Below are 16,494 nucleotides of genomic sequence, written 5' to 3'. Positions count from 1 at the left end.
TGTGGCATCCTGCATCATGTGCGGCACAACTGTCTTCTTTAGCATGCACTCTGCCACACCTAGAACATTTGTGTCCCTCATCACCTTGTTTCGCTCTGGCCTCTTTTGTATGCCAGCGTCCGTTTCTCTGTTTTTCATTGTATTGCGCACGCTGCTCGTAAGCGACTTCACTCAATTCAGAACAGTTAGCATTAGCTCCCTGCTGGCTAATATGCCGCGATTAGCATTAGCGAATATAATATATCTTCGTACATCTTTTCATGCAGACATACTTACAGACTAAGGTCTCTCAAGGCTACCAAACGGAAGAAGTGAAACGAAGCAGCGTGTCCTCTCATTAGAATCTAAAAGCCTTGAGAGACCTTAGTCTGTCTTAGCGAGTCGGACATCTACCTACCGGTTCAAGATGTGTTCAAGGACCCAAATGCAGACTCAGGACAGCAGAGTTAAATTGCAAACCAAAATGATTTATTTCTCTCACTCAAAAACACGCACACAAAAAAACTCTTGAACAAGTTTTGTAGAACAAGTTTTGTAGAACTGTAAAAAAAAAAAAACTGTAATAAACGGTAATACGTCAACTAGGAGGCGTCGCCACGCGCTCCGCACAGGTCCAAGCCGTGTGAGGTGATGAGAAGATTGAAGGCAGCTGGGTGGACTCGGCAGGTGAGTTGGATGAGTGCAATCAGGGGAAACAGACACAGGAACACAGGGGGCAAAGCCTAAACCGTGACAACATATGCCTGAAACAGTTCTTTTTTATTCTAGTTACACAAATACACTATTTTTGCCGAATTTGAATTCCCCTCCGAGGCATCATGTGGACGAAAGGAATACCCAACGGGGCCTTTTAACTATCTGAATAAAGTTCAAGTCGAATCAACCCCCATTTGTGTTCTGGTGGGTTGCGAGAATCGATAAGCAAATACTGATTAGTGTGTGTGGACGAGACACAGGCGGACACAGGCACAGGCACATATTTAGACAGACTGAGGTTCCCACATTTGCACACTGATGCATGTTTGTTGAAGAAGACAACTTTAGTACTGTTAAAAGCATCTTGATGTTCAACGGGGACACCTGTGGCTTATAGACCGGTACGGCTTATCTATGTACAAATTATTATTTATTTTTTTTTAATCGGCTGGTGCGGCCTATATACCTGTGCGCTCTATAGTCCGAAAAGTACGGTACATTTCTCACTTAATTTTTTCAGTTTTTAGTTGAATTGGAATGAAAACCAGGCTAGAACTAGCTGTGTAACGACATTGTTACTAATACATTAGTTCATCATGGCGCTCCTTTTTTCCTCCCTCACACAAAGAATTGGATTTTTCCTTTTTTTTGTAAATCTCTTGTCTCTGCCACCACAAAGCATTTCCAATCTGCTCAAGTGACCGCAAAAGCAGGTTTCTGTTGAAATGAGGATTTGAAAGCAATGGCTCGTTGATCCTTTCAACCCGTTGTTTCAAGTATCAAGGTTTGATTTATGTTACAGAGGAGGATCACAGACGTGAGAGCTCTTGGCATTGAGGCCGAGTTATGTAAATATAGTATTTAGGGCTTCAGATTGTGAGAAATGAGTCAGGAGGAGAGGCATATTTTCAAATCCTTCTATTGTGCCGCCAAATACTATTGTACGCACTGTGTATAACAATGCATCTGGTGCTCTGGTGCCCATCATTACCGCAGCTGCTTCTTTCCAGGTCGTATAAACGTATTGTGATTTGAAGGTTGATGGAATCAGCCATCACATTTCATCAATTTATCGTTCACCAAGCCGAGCTCTGATCAGTCAGCAGTAATATCTAAAGGGAGACACACATAGCTACCACCTCTACCACATTAGTCTGAGCGAGTTGTTGAAGGCCTCTGGGGGAAATTGTTTAATTCAGTCCCACTAGAACAATATCAGAAAATCCCCCATGGGCAGTCTAGTCTTCTTGCTCAGCATCTTTTGGGATCTGCTGTCAGTAACAAACGCTCTTTCAGCTTCAATCGGTCTTGTGCTGTGCTCATTGACAACCGTTTTCTCTGCTGGGAAAACCAACTGAGCCAATAAGAGACTTGTAGGCGGGATTGGGAATGGGGAGGTCATCTCCTGGTGTGAAGAATTGCGACAGAGAAATTGCATTTAAAAATGGCAATAAGCGTGATGAGAGTGATACAGCTGTAGGCCTACAGGAACAACTCTTTCTATTGATATGAAAAACATTAAGATAGCAGCTCCTAACAACACTTGGCTCGTGCAGCTTCCATGGCGACTGAAATGATCCAATCCAGACAGATAACGGCTACCGTTCAGACTTTGTCAGGATGAACAGGGAAGTGAAACTGAATGGTATCAGGCTTTCATTTTCCATTTTTCAATATTGGACATTCAGAAAAAATATCTTGACTAAAGGAATACTCATTTTGGGAAATCCCCTTAATCGCTTGCCAAGAGTTAGATGTTCTCATCTAACTCTCAGCAAGAAAGCGAACACCCATATACCCCAAAAATGTCAAACTATTCCTTTGAAAATAAAAAAAAACTTCATTTTCCACATTTACAAAAACGTTTTATTTTAAATGAGATGAAACTATGCTGACAGCTGTGGTACTGACAGCAGCATACAGAACAATAATACAGAGGTATTGGCAATTTGCACCAAAGTGAAATATCTACTTGAAGCCAATAAGCCTGAGGTGTGTTTGTCTCTCTTTCTAGTGCGCAGAGACCCCGAGCAGTTACAATCCATCTTCTTTCTTATCTGAGCCTCTGGGCACTCTTGCGAGAAAAGACAACACATATATATATATACACACACAATCCTTTACTGCGTCCACACACACAGCTGCACACACAAAGCTATTCAAACCACTTGCTGGCTCAGGCTTTACGGACATTGTATAGGCGGTCTGAGTCTGTCCCATAAAGTTCATGGTGATAGAAGAGAGGAGCAGGGAGAGGCCCCGCTATCTGAGGGTGAACATGTGATTGCCCTTTGCTTTGTGGAGGCATGGATTGTAAACCCACAGCACGCTCACACACAAACACACACATACACGCCCTCACACTGACTGATGATATATGCAGCTCCACTGTGCTTTGAATACATTCATAGGATGAATAGATACGTTTTCAGGAGAAAACATTTATCTGCTGGGATGTAAACTTCACAAGGATGTGACAACAGATTGAGATGAAATGAATCTATTTAGTTCTATTCATATTCCAAAAGCTGAGCTGCATTTTATTTGCAACCAAAGACGGAAAGAAAATGAAATTCAAATCACTACAATGCCTATACCCCTGCATAGACTCAATCTCACATTTATATGTGTTAAACTAAAATATCTCTAGATCACAATATGCAAAGCAGACCTCGAGGCTGTTAAAATACGACCACTACTATGATGCAGCCAATTTATTTTTATCATCCTTCCACACTGATTGCATTTTACAGACATTATTCTTCTCCTTACTGTCTGAAATGCTGTCACTGGGCACCAAGGCAGATGAGAATTGGTCTCCTCCGTATTGATGAGAGATTATGTCACTGTGGGTGAGCAATTGCATTTGTTTAAGCTGTGACACGGTGCATTTTGTATATTTCTAATTGGATGCAGAGACTCTCCGCTTCTTTGTCGATTCCCACTCGACCCCACAAATCCCAAGATGTTTGTTTTGTGTTTAAGTAATGATGTGTATGACTTGTGTGCATGTTACAGTGAGGTTACTACATCAACAAGGTGTGTCTACTGTATGTATGTATATATATATATATATATATATATATATATATATATATATATATATATATATATATATATGCATACAAACTGGAAGACGGCAGACTGTGCGTGTATCAGTGTGTGTGTGTTGTTTTTATTTCGACAGGAGGATCTACGACTGAAGTGACACAGCCGTGATTAGAAAACATTGCCATCTGGTACTTTGAGAGGGGTGCTGAGACATGTGCACATGAGCGTGCACACACACAAACATATCAGCATGTAATACATAATTAAAATACACAGAGAGAAAAAAGGCAGCAATGTCCATCGCTCCCTCCCCATCCGTATCAGGCAATCAGGCACATACGTAAACAACACGACCACCATCTCATACTATAACTATGATGGTGCTTCTATACTCACTTGTTCTTACAAGACGCTGCAGATTTTCAAAGTTCCTCTCACTTCCTAAAGAGGCTGCTTTCATTTTCTCTCTGGTGGTGATGTGTAGACTCCTGTGAGGTAAAACATCAAGTCTGTAAGGAAGAGTTGAATGTTTCGAGGCAACGTGTTAACCTCTTGCATTGAATAAGTATTTTCACAACTCAGACATAAAGGCAAACATCTTCTGTTTTGTCACTGTTGCCTCACACACACACACACACACACACACACACACACACACACAAAAACAACTTCCTCCCATTGGTTATGTGCACAGCGTTTAAGATTAGTTTGGCCTTGAAAGCCACTGAGCCGGGCTGATGCATCACAGCACACTTGTTGTGGTTGTCCAGCATTATGGCCATAATTGCCCATGTGGGGTGTAAAGATGGGTCACATTTTGACCAAGATAAAGGTCAAGAAGTTCAACAAATAGTTTGTTGGTAGGCAGTGAGCAGAGGTAACGATCATAACCTTCTCCAGCAAATGTCTTTGCATTTATCTTTTCTTATACAGTATTTATTCTGTCAAACAAATAACACAACAAACAAGTCTATTGTAACACTGGGGTTTTGGCTCTAAGCTGACCTTTACTGAACCTTTTTCAGTCAGTGCCCACCTTCTTCTTCTTCCTCTTCTTCTTCTACTTCCTCTTATTCTTCTTCTACTTCCTCTTCTTCTTCTTCTACTTCCTCTTCTAGGTTATATCTGATTACAGGGGCAGGGTAGCAGGATTCATCAGTTATGCATGATATAGTAAGGTATAGAAAATTGTCACAATGAAACACAATTCATTCCGCTACATAATTGTTCTTTTAACATGAGTTTCTTTTAAATAGGAGGCTGGATGTGTACATGGAAAGGAAACACATATCACAATATGTATTGTGTTTTATGTAATTGTTTTTTATTTAGGCACACACACACACACACACATGCAGATCAGTTTGGAGAGCTTCTACCTACTTTCATCCTGCGTGCAGTGAGCGAGGCGTGCTGAGAGGTTTTGCCCACACACTGTGGTATCTTACTCTTTTCCTCAAACAATGCAACTAAGCAATCGCTCATCAGTCCAAGTAATAAATGAACACTACTGAGTTCAGAGTTACTCTCTGTATTTGGTTCTTGCAGCTCCCAACACAAGTCTGCTCTGCTTCTGCTTCTTCGGACCATAGAGACATCAAGTCAAGATGCTCTTTACGGCTGCTTCAACTGTGCAGACTGCTCCGTCTTGGACGACTCGTTTAAGGAACAGACAGATGTGTTGCATGTCTACTTCAAAAACATGGGTACTAAACAAATGAAAAGATTTATTTTGTTGTACGGAGAACGAATCTGCTGTCACAGAGGAGACATGGTGAGGAGAATGACCTGAATCATTTTTATTTCATCATTTTTTCACCTCTGAGATTATAATTTGTGTGGTCTCTCCAGGTCTGCTCCTACAATTGATTTAAATGGAAAGTGCTCAAGAGGCTGAGGGCCCCTTAGCTCTAAATCACTTCAGAACAGGTGCTCTCACTTCCCTGGTGATGAAGCTGAGACGGTGAAAAAATAAGGAGTCACTGAAGATCATTTACCTTTTTATTTTCATATTCAGAGCCCCCTTCAATCCCCCGCATATCTAGTTTTCCAGCCTTATGTGTTTGCTGAAATAAAAATATTTGTGAATCTCTTAGAAAACATGATTGAACAGTGAACCTCCTTTCATTAACAGTCTTCATGCAAAAGCAAAGCAGTCTGTTCAGTCAATGCAGCCCTGCAGGACTCGACATGTCCACAGTACATGTTCCTCCTCTGGAGCAGAACAGAATTGTGAATTGGACTCAAGTCCAGCCGAGTAATGACGTGAGAAAAACATCAAATGGTTTGTTTTTTTCTGGGTTATGTTTCGTTGAAGTTGATGCCTTTAGCATATAGGGTCAACATTTGGACTTTAAACTTGTTCAAACTACTTAAAGACTCAGTGGCTCTTCCAATGAACTAAATGTAATGAGAGCTGGCTCCAAGCAGTCGGTTCTTTACACTGAAGCACTTAACTTGGACCGGTTCTTACTGTAATGCTTTTAAAAGGTCAATGTGACAAGAGCAACTCAAAGTCATCCATCTGAGTCTTTTGGAGTTTTTATTTATCAGCAGTGGTGACTATATTTTGGCCTTGATCTCTGTTATTTATTTGAGTTATACTTTGGTTTCTTTGTCCTGTTTGTGGGAGAATATTTTTGTTTAATGTGCTGTTTTGAGTATTTTTATCCCTGGCTGCAAACCAAATGTCCCTGTAGGGACAATAAAACTGAAGTTGAAGTTGGGGGCTCCAGACACATAGGCATCAGGGAGACAAGAGGATATTTTTTAGAAAGACCAACAGAGGAAAATGGAGTGAAAGTAAAGATAAGGGCAAGTCCAACTGAGGGATAATATCAGACTCTTTCTACCCAACTCTCACCGATAGGGAGACGCACGTCCCGCCGGCCTCGTGTCAGCTCATCCTACGTTAGAGGGATAAAGCAGCGCTTTGCAGCACTTAACCTGCCAGAGTAGAGCTTAAATAGATTTAGTCGGAAAGGTTGACATTGGTGGTTTCCAGTGAACTGTCTCAATGTTGGATACAATGCCATGGAATTTGGTACAGATATTTATGTCCCCCTCGGGATGAGTTGTATTAACCTTAGTTATCCACTGTTATCATCAGGTCAGAATATCATTTTTTCGTTGTTGACCGAATAGAGGCAAAGTCCCTCCCCTTCCAGTGGAAAACTATGGTACCTTATTTTGCAAAAAATATAGATGGTAGTCAACGGCTGGAGACAAAAAACATCCACCATTCTGGCAGCTAATAGAGTGCTGCAGGAATGATTCCTAAAATCAGAAATGACTTCACACTTCTGGTGCCCTCTCCTCGAAGGCAGTGGGGTTTTTGAATGGGTTTTTGGTTAGATGCCTGAAATAAGGACGTTTAGCAGATTTTTAATGTTTTGTTCTACGTCACAAAATACGTCAATAAATACCTCATTTGTGAATTTTAAAGCGTTTGTGTATCTTAACAGGCGGTTGTCAACAAGTGGCGAAATGAGACTACAAAACCGGTCATGTGACTGTGGTGTAGTTCCTTTACAGCCTGACGTTAGCCTATTATGATGATTGCATTTGTGCTTCAGAAATTCAGAGCTTCAAAGCTTCAGCTCACATAAAATAACAATACTACACATGACTTTAAGTGAAAGTGCTCAACTCAATCAAAGAATCAAGTGCAAAACAGGCAGCACAGCCCTCATTAGTTGTGCATATCTGAAGAAAACACTCCCCACAGGCTGAGCTGATGACGCCTGATCATTATAATCTAAAGCTGCAATTTACCTTTATATAATGCACATAATTAGTATAAAGAGGTGCTTAAAAGCCAACACATTTTCAGGCCTGTGTAAAGCTAATAATGACAAGTACGCAGCACCAAGATAATCAGACGTGCATAATGATTAGAAGACCATCCCTCGCCAAGTTGGCAGGTCAAGCGCCTCAGTATGCGTTTCTCACTGAAGAGCTCTTGAGCAACACGCTTAACCTCAATCCAGCTCCAGGGCCACCGTTTCTGACCTTGTGCTTTGGATGGGTGCCAAAGAAAAAGAGGACAAGTACAGCAAGATAATTGCAGATAGAGAGCTCCCTCTTCTGGTAAGTATGTAGAAATGCAGTCGTTCATCAGGCCCGAGCTTCAGAACATAATTCACAAAATCCTTTTTATCGCATGGAGGCTTTAGGTCTTCCATCACCCACTAATTCAGACATCTGATCATGACAAGAGATTATTTTCCACATGAAGAAAAAGATACATTTAACTCAAGACTTTAATGCAGAGATAAGGTTAATAAGTAAATAACATTATCTTCGAAGTCACTCGCATACTATCAATGGTGGAGGGACATATTTAACGTGAAGGTCCCTCCTGTCATAAATTACTGAAACCAGAGCTACATAGCAATAATTTAATTGACATTCTTCAAAATCATATTGAAATCAGAAAAACAGACTGAACAGAATTGAGTCAATTCCATTTATTTTCTATTGGTACTGGATCTGATGAAGGAGAAAAGATTGAAACAGTCCCTGCTGGAGAAATGCAGCTATCTGTGCAGAGAAATTGGTTAGAAGGGGATATTTTGGGGGGGGGGAAATAAACCTCAATTAAAGCTGTAATCAGCATTGTTCGGGCCCTCGCACCTCCACGCACGTCGATGGTACTGGCAGGACTCTCGTTGACACTGCCGTGTATTTCTGTGACCATCAGACACTGCGCGCACGAGTCATTTGGTATTTCCTAAGTGGACCAGCAGCGTAGCCGGGTCATTTTGCCAGGTCTTAAGCCTTGAATGTTTTCAATGTAGCTCCGAATACAGTAACATTAGAACAACAGGTCCGTCGCTCCGACTACATACAAGTACAGACGTCATTCATCCTGAAACTATAGATCGTTGCCTTTATGTTTCAGCATTTTTGTGATTTTGTTATTCACACCATTGCACTAGTCATTCAAAACCACTTAAGACAAAAGCTCATCCCAGCAGCATTGGCCTTTTTAATAACAATAAAAACAGTCAAGAAACAACTATGGGTTTTAGCCAAAGCAAGCATGTACAGTAGTAGGCCAGTAAAAGTACAATACAATCTGTAAATACATATAACAACAAAATCTAGGTTGGACAGAAGATTTAATCAAAATAGCTGAGGTCCACTTGTTTCTCTGTCAAGAGCCCACTGGAACTATGACTGTCTGCACCCATGTTGATGCGTCCGTGCGCAGGAGGAGGCCTCGATAATATGAAATGAAACGGTGCTCATTTCAGCAGCTGGATGAAATTTTGAAAACCAGCATTGAGTTTTCAACTGAAATTGATGGGTTCATGGTCATACGATGGCATTCAGCTGAAAAGGAAGGAAAATGTTCGTGCAAAATCTATCAGAAGAACATGATCACAACAAAAGGAAAAGGCAGAAAATAATGTGGTGGAAACGCTGGAATTTTAATAAAAAATGATTTGGATTATGGTTTCAAGCCACAGCCAAAATGTGCCATTAGGCAGTACGGTGCCGAGTCTGCACCGTGTGAGGCAGTCAGGAAGAATATGCGATCAGTACATTCAGTTGATATTCTAGACTCTTCAATGGACCGAACCTCTAACCGTGCAAACATCCAAGTCCAAGTCAAACCTTCAAGTTTTAAGTGAACAGTTGGTCCACTGAATCAAAACATCCTGACTTTATTAAACATGTTAGAAAACACGCATTTCAAATGTAGGTGTGACGCTGCTGTAGAGTCAGCATAAAATAAACAGTTAAAAATGTTGTTCCGGATAAAATGGCCATCTGGGATGTAAGGCCACTCCGTTTGGGACGAGAGGTCCGTCTCATTGGGCGAGGCTGGTCCAAGTCAGAGCTCCCTTCCCTTGTGTCCATTTTGGTTGAAATCCACTAGGAAAGGTAAATGTCGAACGCAAAAACAACCCGATGGGTACAGGTCCAGCATTTCTGTGGGTCAGTAGGGGGCCACGTCAGTAGTTCCTTGCAAAAGTTTTTGAACTCCAAAAGTCACCAAAAAAAAACTCTAAAAGAGCTGTGCTGTCGAACAGGCAGAGTGGCAGTTAAGAGCTCCCCAGAGAACAAAGGGTCGCGTTGTTAGCTTATGTCACAGACTGTCAGTAACACAGGCCATCTGACAGACCGTCTCGTATTACGAGGCGAGCTGCAGCGAGTGAACGCGGCCGTTCTTCAGTCCTTCAAATCGCTGAGGTGACAGTCACACAACTCCTTGTGGATTCTCTTGCGGATACGCGGCATGTCCTCCTGACTGAACAGAAGAGGCTGCTTCACAGAGAGACGACGGCAGTACTGACAGACAAAGACAGGAGAAAAAATGAAACACACACAGTGAGGGAAAATGATTCATAACCACAGTTAAGTTGCCATATTAAACGTGGACAATGACAGAAGCTCGTCTCCGGCGTCTTTCGAGACTGCGCAATGGACAAATGTGTGCAGGAAAGAGGGGGGGGGGGGGGGGGGGGGGGGAAATGTCTCACCTCGAGGACAAAAACTCCACAGTCGCTGTCGTTTTTCTGCTGAGGAATACCCTGAGGGGGCAACAAGTCACAGTCATGAAGACGGCAAAAGATGTCACACTCAGTTACTGGGCTGAATAGTTGACGTCTCTATATGTATCATGCAACAGAGACTTGATGTGTTGTTCAGGGCTCATTTGCGAATCAAATGTAACTCCCGACTCCAGCGACAACGTTAAAGACAACAAAGAAATTGTATTGCATGAACAAACAACATTTTCAGTGTCCTGCAGACGTGTTAAGAGTTATCTTGGACGTTATTGTAATTTTTACATAAATGTTTTGCGTACACAGGGTGAACAACACAGCAGGATTACAGTCAGGGTTTAGAGTTACCTTGATGATGGTAATCTTCCAGCCTTTCTGGAACGCTGCCTGTTGCTTCTCTCTGGCTTCAGACTGAAGATACTTCATGATGTTCTGACAGGGAAACACACACACCGAGGACTGAGTCATGTTGAGCAGAGAATGCAAAGGAATAGCAAACATGTCCGTTGGCCACTGTGAGGCAGTATGTATTCGATTTTATGAATGTTTCAATACTTCCAACAAGAACGCGGAGGGTAAGGAAGACGTCTCAGCCCATTTAAGCAGAAGGTGAGAATATGAGCAAAATGTCTGCTTTGGTGTCAGTAGTTAGTTAATCGACTAATTCACTGTCAAAGTACGATCTGCTTCTTTAATACATTGTTGTATTTATGGTCCAACAGCGCATCGGAGCAGAGAAGCCGGATTAACTGATGACCTCTACAGAGACATCGACATGCGCAGAGGGCCCTCACATCCGTGGTGTGTCTGAAGACGATGCCTTGGCTGTCGTAGTAACTGATGGTTTTGGTTGCCATGGTGACCGTGATGAGAGACCAGTGGATCTCTAGATGGATGGGAAACAGCAGCAGCCACTTGGAGAACAGGTCAACCTGAAATCATCCCACACACACACACACACACACACTAGATATCCAAGATACAACATGTTGCACGTGTCTACTGCTGTCAGATGATTGGGCAATACGACCAAGAGTCAGACTATAGGACCAACAGATTCTTCTTTACTTGCATGTGATTGGTGGTGATTTCATGCATTACTGAACGTACTTCACATACTTTGTGTAGTTAGTTAATTTAATTTAGACTGTGGTTGCCAACAGTGGCAATGACTCCACAAAAAAAAAAATAGTTGACAAGCCAAGACTCTGAAAGGCAAAGTAAAAAAACGGAAATAAAATAGTGACATTAAAGTTCAACTGACACTCTACTGTCAGAACAAGTGAAAAATGGCTTCTTCCTCCTCCTCACTTTTTTAGTCCATCTCTTCACACCGTCATAACCTTTGGCAACCAGCTGCTTGTGGAAGAAGCTGTTGAAAAAATGAACCTGAGAGAGAAATAATAAAGTGCATTAACACATTACAGTCAACATTTAATAAATAAAATCATGTCTAGAAATCTGAATATTATCCCAAGTCTTAAAACAACAAAACTAATTCTCCTCACTCCTACAGCGAGCCCATTTTATATTTCATAAGTTGTATATCCTTTTGCTATATTTTTCATTTCCAGCATACAAACACACCCTGACTTACCTTGTGTTGCGTCGCCTCCATGATGAGTTCTCCATACATGTTGATAATCTGAGAAGAACAGAAAAAGATTCAATGTAAGACCGTCCGATATCACCGACACAACAAACGTGATCCTTCTTTTCATTGTTGCTGAATTCTATTTTTAAAGTGACTTTTGTGTTAGAGGGCCACACAGCGCATGAAGAAGAGTGACGATGGCCCAAGAACAAAAACAAACATCTGTAGCTGTACGAGACTTCTGTCTTCACCTGGTCATTAAGCCAGTTCTGTTCCTCCAGCATGCCAAGGTCCTCCAGGCCCAGGGTGTGTTTGTTATACGACACCATGAAGCCCGCGATGGGAGCCGAGGCCAGCGCTGCCCTGTACCGAGCCATCTCCCTTTTAATGTCCAGCCCCCTAAAACAAAGACAAGAAGTTCTTATGCAAACCTCTCAAGTATTCATTCGACTTTTAAGGACATTTCAGAGAATATGATGGGTTCAGATCAAGGGCGTAGGTTTGGTCTCAGCATTGGTAGGGACACTGCCAGTCCCCCCCCCCCCCGCCATCTAAAAAAGTCTTCGTTGATATCAGGGGTGTTTCTAGGATTCAAAGAAAGGGGGGGCTTAGCCCCAAGGGTCGGGTCATGTTTGCGCGCGCAGCAATTTTTTTTGGGGCCCATTTGGGGCCACAGATATTCATTGTTTCAGACAGTTCATAGATTGGTTCAATCAGAAAGAGTGTGATTTTGCGCTGTAGTTTTTCTTGCATTCAGTATATGATAACACAAGAGACAGAATTTGAGGGTCATAGTGAAATTTGACAACACAAATATGAATTTTTCTCAAACAAAGAATATCCGCGTCACTCCCAAATCCTAATTCTTAAAGGGACCGCACACAATGGATGGAGAATGGACCTGACAGTGTCAACTTTATATCGTTCAGTATGATGATGGGCTATTGGATTGTAATTTGAAGGGTGAGAAAACACACAAACCAGAACGCACGCACATATGTAGCATGTTAAATAGGCCGAACGACGCCACTGGTTGATATTATGTTGAACAGGCAAACTTTATTAAAATATATTAACATTTGTGTAACTTGGAACTGATTTAAACATAACAGTAACAAAACCTTAGTTTAAATACAAAACCGTATTCTGCCCCAAATAAATAATAAATAAATGAATAAAAAACGTTCTGCTAAAATGTCAATATACAGTAACAGTATATTCTATATCCAAAATATATATAAAAAAACTTTTCCCAGTTGTGCAGCCAAAAAAAGCCAAAAAAATTAAAATCTATTCTACAGCACTTAAAGGCTACAAATATAGTAATTAATAGTAAGTAATTGCAATTAATCGCGATTAATCTCATTGTTATGGCAAAGTTCAATCATGAATTAAAAAGTAGTGTATTGTGCACTTTTATTTGAAAGTACTGCTATCTGAACAAAAGGGCAATAACATTTGGTTTGCAAACACTTTAAACAAATCAGGTGCTTTTTAACAGCAGTATTCCCTTTACACAGCAGCAGTTCTATCTCATCACTATCTGTGCTCAGTGTGCTGACTTTATGTGAAACGTTCCACTGCTGTGCAACAGGAATACAATGTTTCAGCAAAAATGTGTGTCTTCATGACAGTCAGAGCATGTGAATGCAGCTCTACTGTTCATCAATATAATGCTGTAACTCAGAGGTAATGATGGTTACCCAGCGATCAAAGAATAAAGACACTTTACCCACAATTTAGGTGTATTTTCCCTTTAACTCACGAGATGCAGGCAGCATGTAAATTATATATATTTTTTTTATGTTTTATGTCAACTGCTGCTGGCATAAACTCTTTCATCTGTATCGTTGGACAATTGTGTGATTGAGGCTTAGTGCTGAAACATCTGATAAACCCTCAAGCATTCAGGCAGAGAGTGAGTGTGAGTGCGCAGACTTACTTGCTGCTGAGGTCAGAGTTGCCTTTCTTCTTCAGGTGTTCCAGGACATCGCTCTCAGTGAGAGGAATGAAACTGCCGTACTTCATGTAGAAGCTCTCCAGAAAATCTGAAAGAGAGGAAATCACGATGACTGAATCCTGTGATCGATCAGCTTAATAACATAAACACGTTATTGTTTGGAAGATGTTAACATCCCAACTCCACAAAACAAATTCAGAATCCATTGCTTACAATAATAGAATTGTCTGTTCAGGCTTGTGCGTTGATAAGTTCGAGCATTTCACATTTTTATGAATGTATTAAGTCGAGTAATATACACACTGCTGATATTTGCAAATCCTTTAACACTTGTCACTGAAACAGTTTTGGCTCGTTTGTGTCAAAGCTGCAGTCCCGTTTTATTTTCTGGACAGTATTTTTGTAATGTACTTGATGAAAAACAAAACATGTCAAAAAATGTGCGTATCAGCTTCGAAATTGCCTCGACTACACATACATTTAGGTCTTACCCATATAATTCAAACAAGAAAATATCCCATGAAAGTTAAACATTTACACGAGGCCACACGTTTTACCAATGTCTTGCGACAGAAAAGGCGCCGTCCTCAGCACTTCCATTAGTTTCTGTGTAAAAAGCTCAATGATTCACCGTGCGTCATCTCAACAGAACTGAGAGCACATCTCTTACCGTGGACCATTTCAGTAAGCTGCTCCAGCCTCTCTACATCCAGCTCACTTCCGTTTGTTTTATCCGACACCTCTTCCATCCCCGCCCTCACCCAGGTTGCAGGCTGACAGTACAGCCTGTGGTCTCTTAGTGCCCAGCTGTACTGCATGCTGAGCACTGTAATCGGGCCCTGGAATGGAGGAGCAACCACAGCGGGATGAGAAGTTTCCACCTCCATGAGAGTGGAGCAGTGGTCAGTATTTGCTGGTGTGGGGACATTTCCGTTGGACAGAGCTACCGGTACAGACGTCGAGTCTGTTCTGTCGGGAGTCTTGTCCACCTGCATATCAGAGTCCAGGTCCTGGGAGATAGCAAGTAGCCCATTGGCCATTTCCCTCAACATCATGTTACCGTCCTTCGTATCCTCTTCAGGTTCAGTGTCACTCAGGTTTACCGTGTCTCCATTTCCACGTGAAGATTTAACTGAGCCGGGGTCAGTCTGCCCTCCATGGTCCATATCTGCATCTTTGTTTTGCCTCTGCACGAACACTAATGGAGCCAGGGCATCCACTGTAGAACTGATGACAACTCCACCTAAACCTCCCCTCTTTATTCCACCTTCTACATCCATGTGTGATGCTAACATAGCTCCCACCAACCCCCTCCCTCTAAACACTGGTGCTCCCCTGCCTGCTATTCCCAATAGCATCTCCACACCTCCTTTAACCCCTGACCCTTCTATCGACATGTCCTCCATTTTCTGCACATCCCTTTTCTCTGGAGCAACAGAGTTCCTTATTGGTTCATCCTGCAGGGAGACTGCGACAGGCTGAGCAACAGCCGTTTGTGACTGAGTATCAGCCACAACTAGAGTATTTTGCGCCTTCTCATAGCAGTCTTCTTCGTCCTCGGCTTCCTCCACATTCTCCGTGGTCAAATCAAAACACTTGGTACGTGTCAGCTGGCCCTCCACTTTCCTTTTTGGGGTGTCTCTGAGGTCCCTTCCGGCCCCCCTCCCTCTCCCCCTCCCCCTCCCTCTGCCCAAGGTTCTGACATTGTGTCCTGTACTGTTGGGGCCACAGCAGTCACAGGCTTTAGGAGTCCTCTTCCTGCCAGACGTACGGCCATTGACTTGGCCCCGAGTAGTGGTAGGTGTCTCTGTGGAGGACCAGGCTGACGCTCGGCTTGAGTTAGTAGCAAGTGCTTTTGCTGAGGTGGGGGGCTCGGCTTCGACAGGAGTCAGAGTAGAGGGCTGGGTCAAGACCGAGTTGGAGGTAAGGTCTGTAGCGAGGAGTTTGGCAGGGTTCAGGTCCTGATCTGTAGTATTCCCATGGGGAGGCACAAGAGGAGGAGCTGCTAGAGGAGGAGGTGCTGTAGCAGGAACAGTTAAATGAGGTGATGCTGATGTTTTCACTGGGGATGCAGAGCCGCTGTGAACCATGACGTCCTCCTTTGGCTCTTCAACCCCATCACCCCCCTCTCCACACGCTTTACTTCTCCTTCCTTCTGATCCTCTGAATATTACGTGTTGTGTTTTGTTCCTTCCTTGTGTTTTATCCTGACGCTTCCCTCCAGGAATTCTTCTGCAAAGTACTTTTGCCGTGTCGAAAAGCCTGTCCCACCACAGAGGTCACTGACTTGACCAGACAGACTAGCACATGTCAGATATACGGTGTTCCTCAGCGACGGGTAGACTCTGAATGTACCAGTAACTCCACCATGGTCCCCTAATCACAGCACAGGGAGAGAGAATAAGAGCCAATGAAAGAAATGTTAGCAAGCACATCTCATTTAGCTGTATCATTAAACATTTGCAGTGTAAATGTGCAAGGCAGGACTCACTTAAAATGAATCTATTCCTCTTTCAGTGGGAGATATTATTTAATGCACGAGCCAATTACAAAGTAACAACAGTGACATCTTCAATTAGCAGGTGGATCACTGCTAATTCGTTTTAGCTTGCAACTAACTCCATTTTTTTCACAATGTAATGTCTAACGTTAGACAACAAGTTACTTAGCTGACT

General features: G+C 42.3%; 1 protein-coding gene across 1 annotated transcript; it reads right to left on the bottom strand.

The window, feature by feature from the left end:
* Positions 1-8,672: 8,672 nt before the first annotated feature.
* Positions 8,673-15,909, bottom strand: LOC306776053 (uncharacterized protein; the record flags this gene model as incomplete). The annotated part of the gene is made up of 9 exons (XM_079266638.1): positions 8,673-10,047; positions 10,239-10,289; positions 10,614-10,697; positions 11,060-11,197; positions 11,577-11,654; positions 11,863-11,910; positions 12,111-12,258; positions 13,802-13,907; positions 14,490-15,909. 9 exons carry the CDS (start codon positions 15,907-15,909, stop codon positions 9,928-9,930), a joined length of 2,193 nt encoding a protein of 730 aa, XP_079122764.1. The 3' UTR covers positions 8,673-9,927.
* Positions 15,910-16,494: the final 585 nt, after the last annotated feature.

This window comes from Melanostigma gelatinosum (assembly GCF_949748355.1).
Source record: "Melanostigma gelatinosum genome assembly, chromosome: 4".
NCBI lineage: Eukaryota > Metazoa > Chordata > Actinopteri > Perciformes > Zoarcidae > Melanostigma > Melanostigma gelatinosum.
Note: the sequence above shows the minus strand (reverse complement) of the source record. Positions and strands in the feature narration are given on the sequence as shown.